General features: G+C 32.6%; 1 protein-coding gene across 1 annotated transcript; it reads right to left on the bottom strand.

Annotated features, from left to right (window-relative positions):
• Positions 1 to 273: 273 nt before the first annotated feature.
• On the bottom strand, positions 274 to 1,837 carry LOC136972529 (techylectin-5A-like). The gene is made up of 6 exons (XM_067267116.1): positions 1,666 to 1,837; positions 1,568 to 1,596; positions 1,337 to 1,519; positions 1,166 to 1,271; positions 913 to 1,077; positions 274 to 695 (listed from the first exon to the last, which is right to left on the bottom strand). Exons 1-6 carry the CDS (start codon positions 1,787 to 1,789, stop codon positions 436 to 438), a joined length of 867 nt encoding a protein of 288 aa, XP_067123217.1. The 5' UTR covers positions 1,790 to 1,837; the 3' UTR covers positions 274 to 435.
• Positions 1,838 to 6,379: the final 4,542 nt, after the last annotated feature.

Raw genomic sequence — 6,379 nt, 5'->3', positions numbered from 1 at the left:
GCATCTCGTTCAAAATCATTCTTAATCGCATCTGAAGATTAGAAGTATCTAGGTTCATGTAAATTGAACATTAAAGAAAGTTCCATAAAAATATGCTCAATTCATAGAGGAAGCAGTGTTATATTATAGAATAAATGTCGCTATTTTCAATTTAAACAGGTGTCCAAGATTTAGTGTTTCGGAATTTTAATGTATGGGAGCTTTCAGTAATAAAGAATCTAAACGTTCGTATACATATAAAAATTGCACATACATGTAATAAATAAGCAGTAGAAGATTATATAATGCATTTATTTTGTAATATATTTAATAATACAAACACTAATATCGAATACGTTAATCCATAATAAATTCTATTCTTACATAGAAAATGAAATAAATCATATTAATAATTTTATATTAAAACATGAAAACACGTAGGACGGTAATGTACTATCATTTATCGTTACGTCGAATCTTCATTTCTACGAATGGCAACGAATAATGCACACCTTTCCATTTGTACCATTCCACTCCGTCGCCATATGATTTATGAGGGCCGTTCAAGTACAGGCCGTTCAAATTTGAATCATAGCAGCTATTGTACCACCAAGCACCTTTGTAGTAAGCAGCGCAATTGCTCGATGAAGCCTCGTCATTGTCTTTATCAACAGTACTAAATTTTCTTCCATTATGATGCAGTATTAATGAATCACCTGGAAAAAGTGTGATATAACACTATTAAGGTAATAAAATTATACAAACAATAATACAATTTTAAACACGAATATAATCAAAGAGATATTTCAGTTTCATGAGAGGATACTTGAATGTCTGTACTTAAAATTTATTAAAAATATACCGTTACATGATAACGACTTACTAATAGTTAAAAAGTGTACTCTATAATCGAGAAAAGTATCTGAAACTCACCAGCGTCTCCGCTGTATCCCGAAACATGCAATTGAAACAGTTCTTGCTCATTTCCAATTTTGAACTGCTTATATTGAGCGTATCGACTGTTTCCTTCTTTGTCTTTCATGTCAATTCTAAGGGAATAACTACCTTGGTTGGTTAGAGCATGCAATTTCTCATTACCTAAAACCAGATTTTAAATTAAAAATTACATCGTACTCTCTTACCTTAAATATATTAAAAACTTTTTATTTAAATTTATGATATTTACCTAACCAGAAATCTTCATCCAAATTGCCAAATCCTCGCGAGTATTCCGTCCAATTTTTTAAGAAATAATTTTGAGGATGTCCAAAATCGCCTCTTCTCTGAAACACCTGCAGATTTCTTTTTATTAAACTAAAATTCATTCATAAAATATTTACATTTTTTCTTATCTTACCGTCCATCCTCCTCCGTCAGTTTCCATGTCACAATATACGTTGAAATTAAGTTGAGTTGTGCCGTTCAAAGGCCATATCTCGTAAATGCCCGATTTACTGACTCCGGTTCCTTTAATCTCGGTACAATCCTTATATTTAGCAACAACTTTTGGAATAATTTCATATTCGGGTGTGATTTTAATTTTATATTCGGGTTTCGTTTTAATTTCATATTCGGGTGTGATTTTAATACGATTTCCTTTTGATAACTGTTCTAAGACTAACAATTACATTTTCAAAGATTAATACTTTATAAAATAAATAAAAAAAACCAACAAAAACAACTTACGATTGTGGATAATTTCGTCAATTATCTTCAGTTTAAATTTAATATACGAATTAAGCTCTTCTCCTGTAACTTGTTCTGAATAAAACACAAATAAGGCGCACAAGTAGTAGTGCATTACTCTCATGTTGAGAAGTTAAATTTACACTTCCTTATTATAAAAAGTACTGCATTATTTTTATAGGAAAACGAAAGGAAAGACAAGAACAGGTGTTGATAAAGATATCAAAAGACTGAATTTTCTAAGAAATTATTACATAATAAAGTTAAGAGTTAGTTTTAAAATATATTTTAAAACTTAAATGTTTATGTTGTAATAACTAAAACCCCCACCTTTTATGTATACAAAAAACTTTCACTTTAAATTAATTTTAATATTAGATAGTGTATGTATAATGTATAATATATATTATATAATATATGCTGCGTACGTGAACACGTGTTATCAATATTACGTAAACGTTTTTTACAAAGAAACGATAAAGTTTCATCACTGGCTGAAAGGGCAAAATGATGAAATGTGTCAGCATAACTCTTCGGGGTACTCGAGACCAGCGCCGTAGCTAGCCTTTTATGCTCCCGATGCGAGCATCTGTAACTACGCCCCAAAACTATGACACAAAACTTGGTCCAGGTCATTTCTGCGCCCCTCAGGGGCTACGCCCTGTGCCTAGGCATCGACTTATCTACCGTGTTATAGGGGTCTACTGTATAAAACATTTCTCAACACTTACTTTTCTTATTGATAAAGCACGTAAATAACTATACTCCAGATTATCTTTCAGCAGAATATCTCTTACGTCTTACAAAAATTGTAAAATTTCTCAGATATAAGCATATTATTCAATCTATCAAAATTCTTTGTTGATAGATTGAATAATATTTTGACCGATGTCAATTTTTGAATTAGGTGATCGAGTTAAGCCTAACACACGACTATATCACATTAAAAATTAAAAATAAAATTTATGTGTAAAAATCTAACAGAACTATCTGTTAAATCTTGAAGAAGACATTTTAATGAGTAAAACAAAATAAAACAGTTGTCAATTAGTCGATTTGAAACTCAGAAAAAAGCATTTTTTAATAGAGCCATAAAACAATTAATGTTTATTGACTCTCGCGATAGGGGGTAACGCGAGGTCTATTATAAAAATTTTTAGCAGTAGTACTGAATTTCTACTGACTTCACACGAATGAGTGATCTTTCTTCCCCATTTGCAAACAAACCCGATGATTATCGGTGAAACGTCAGATAACTTACAGCGAGTTGAAATTTGATATGTTTATTATTTTGTGTTTTTTTCATCAAATTACGTAAAAATAAATATTGAAAAGACAATTTTGTCAATACAAAAGTAATTTATACTACTAAATAGAGAACAAAGCGTAGAATTTAACGGAAAAATTGTAGTTCTTCTACGCGATAGAAAAAATTTATTAATTTCAAAATAAAAATGGCGGGTCTGACAGACCCATGCGACCAAAGTAAGAAAACGATTCCTAGCGATTCACTCAGGGTTAAGACATTAACTTTAATTACATATATAATAAATAATTCATTATAAATATTGTAATGTTTCGAAATACAGTAGGAACTTCATTGGACTAAGTGCCTTCTGGATAAACGAATTTAACGATTTTCTATAAGCCTTCCATACTGTACATCGAGATTCTCCGTGATTCCACAGGATATGGTAAAATAGAGTATTCCAGATCGTCACATCGACATCTAGAAGAGCCTATGCCACAATTCTCACTGCTGCATTCGAACAGATGACGGGATGATGAATTTCTTCGAAAAAGAAACTGGGTCAGGCAAAAATTTTCTTTGTCTCTCTATTTTGCCAGGTAGTGCTGTGATAAACCTAGTGGAACATTTGTGCCATTAAATAAAAGTTGTAGTAATATTTCCTTTGTTGTTGTCGCTGGTAATCAATTTCGTAATGAAAAATGCTATGCTCAATACCAACCTTGGTTTTTATATTGTTTCTCCGTAGATAGAGGTAAATTATTCGGACTTTTCCAATGACGTCTCATTGATTACTGAGGAAAACGAAACCCTCCGTTGAATTACTAATTTGGGAATGAAGGCAGAAAAAGTTGGGCATGCAGTAATGAAGCGACAAAACATCCTATTGCTTATCCAGCATAGGAACAAGTACTCATTGTCATCGAAGACCGGTAAATGGAATAAATGGATTGTGCTCTGCCAAACCTGGGATCCATCACAGACAGGTAGAAAAACCTGAAGTGTACGCCTCCCCTTCCGGCAGTCCTATTGTAGACTTGTCGCACCCGCTAGAGCATTCATGGCAGGAAGATCAGGTTTAGGATTATTTGGTTACGGCAACTCGACGCATGAGCGATATGCTAAGGAGGATGCCGTGAAGACTTTTATAACAATATGGCTCCTATTTAAGTGTTAAGTAGTTTTTTTAAACTTTAATATATTTCCATTATTTTTTAGTTCGTTTCGTTTCTTATTTCTTTTTAAAATGAAAAGAACTTTAATCAAATTCTAACTTATTACAAATACGAAACGTTTAATTGTATTTCCACTTTCAACGGAAACAGTTTTCAATATCTTAATTAGTAATTTATACCGTAGAAACTCTGATATTAGTGAGCTATCGGGACCGAGGCCGTGATAGATAAGAGAATTCCGTCTTATCAGTACAGAAAAATTAATTTACGATCTACAATTAATACACAATTTTTCCTATACAATAAACCAACTGTATATTTAGCGTACAGTGCAATATTTGTATGCGGTGACGCACCTTAACTAACATACAGTATTAAAGTAGATGCATACGTAAAGTATAATTCAATAAAATACTGCACAGTGTGTATTAAATTATAGCAATAGCAGAAAGAAAAACATACAGTAACTATACTACATTCTCCAAAACTGAATTTAGAACTTTAACGGTTAAAAGAGTGACATATATACACCCTTATTAGCTATAAAGGACGAAACACAACATTTATCAAGACCGTCATAACATAATTAGCAATTTCACACTAAACATATTTAACTTATAAATAAATTGCGCTGTTTACATAACATAAAACCAATAAATTACAATGTGACAAAAAATTAAATCTGTTTGATGAAACTGTGTCTCGTTCTATAATTTAGGCTTAGTAAACACTAGTGTTGTGTGTTTTCATTTTAGTTGATAACTAAAATGAATAAAGATATTTGATGAAAACTTGCCAAGTGTCTTTGGAAAACACACAACACTAGTGTTTACTAAGTTTAAAAAATTAAATATGTACTAACGATAAAATTTTTTATTGGCAAATTGCGACAAGGAAGCGAAGTGATCGTTAAGTTGCACTGAATTCACTTCAAAGCAAAAAAAGTTCTCTTATTCTGTTTTTAGGACACACTTCATAAATTCCAGATTCCAGAACGCCTTTTTTCATTAGTTCTTGGCAGTCGATTGCTCTCACAGGTGCACCTAAAACAATTCACAGTTTATTTATTTGATTGTTCATTAGGAAAACTTAACATAACTTACCGTTGTCTCCATTATCCGAGGCATCTCTTTTCTTAGATCGCAAAGAGAAGCCAAAGATCTGTTCAGAAATAAGTAATAAAATCAAAATCAGGCTGCAGAAAACTTTCATCTTAAGACAGTTGAGTTTAAATTAGAGAAGGAAGTTGGTAAATTTTTATCTTAAAAGTTAGCAGGAAATGTTATTTGCTGTCGTAAAAAGATAAGGTAATCTAATTGCTAACATTAAATAATTAACTTGGGAGAAGTATTTGGAATTTACGATTAACTTATCGAAAAGGAAATTAAAAGCATAAGCCTTATTTTAAGCAATAAAATTATAAAAATTTATTTACAACCATACTAATTTCTTGCCTTTTCAATTTTGTATTTATTGGTTAATTTCGGGATCGTTTTAATTTATCATTTTTTAAATGAGCCTACTAATGGATAAAACCACTAAACGCTGGTAGTTAGTCGGTCGTGGGTTCGCACTTGCCCATTGGGCTGGGGTGAGATTTCACATACACTTCGAATCTCGTCAAAACGTACAAAAATTTAATTCATTTGAAAAAACATTTTGTTATAAAAAAATGTATGAAATAGATTTGTCGCGAAGGTATGAAATAAACAATACGGTCGATCCCCGTCAGGTCGCCAACTAACGGTTTGGAATGTTTACAATGTCCATCGGAAAGTCCGAGCATTGACTTCAACGGTCGTAGACTTGATAAAATTTAGAAAAAACGAGAAAATGTAACATTATTTTAATAGAAAACACCATCGCGTGAGTTACGAGCGAAAGTTGTAAAATTCGAATAACACTTGGGGATGAAGTCGAACAAAGGTGTCAAACGCGGAAAAGTTCGTTCTGCGTTAGTCAAGTCGAACAAAGGTGTCACACGCGGGAAAGTTCGTTCTGCGTTCGATCTAGTCGTCTAATTTCACTTGAAAACAGGAAACAGACCAATCGAAAGGTGAAGATAGAAGGGAACTATTCAAATTCAGAATTTCAGATAGAAATACTTTATAAACCCCGAGATTGAAGAACGAGAGTAGTCGCTTCTCTCTTTTTAACCTGTTCGTCCTCTGTGTCGGTTTCCTTGTCATCTTGGACTTAATCTTCGTACGCTGACTTCCAGCTAGTTTGGCCCTGGTCCGCCGATTGCCATCGAAACTCCTACAGATCTCTGTCAGATCGCGTGGAGAAA

The sequence above is a fragment of the Centruroides vittatus genome, unplaced genomic scaffold (assembly GCF_030686945.1).
Source record: "Centruroides vittatus isolate TY-2023 unplaced genomic scaffold, ASM3068694v2 contig_2954, whole genome shotgun sequence".
Lineage (NCBI taxonomy): Eukaryota > Metazoa > Arthropoda > Arachnida > Scorpiones > Buthidae > Centruroides > Centruroides vittatus.
This window is presented reverse-complemented; position numbering and strand designations above follow the sequence as displayed.

Bases quoted from the DNA above. Each gene is read 5' to 3' on its own strand.
- LOC136972529 (XM_067267116.1), bottom strand. From the start codon at position 1,789: ATGAGAGTAATGCACTACTACTTGTGCGCCTTATTTGTGTTTTATTCA. The intron at 1,272-1,336 runs GTAAGATAAGAA...AGAAATCTGCAG, and splicing joins CTGACGGAGGAGGATGGACG to GTGTTTCAGAGAAGAGGCGA. The intron at 1,078-1,165 runs GTAAATATCATA...ATCTGGTTTTAG, and splicing joins GGATGAAGATTTCTGGTTAG to GTAATGAGAAATTGCATGCT.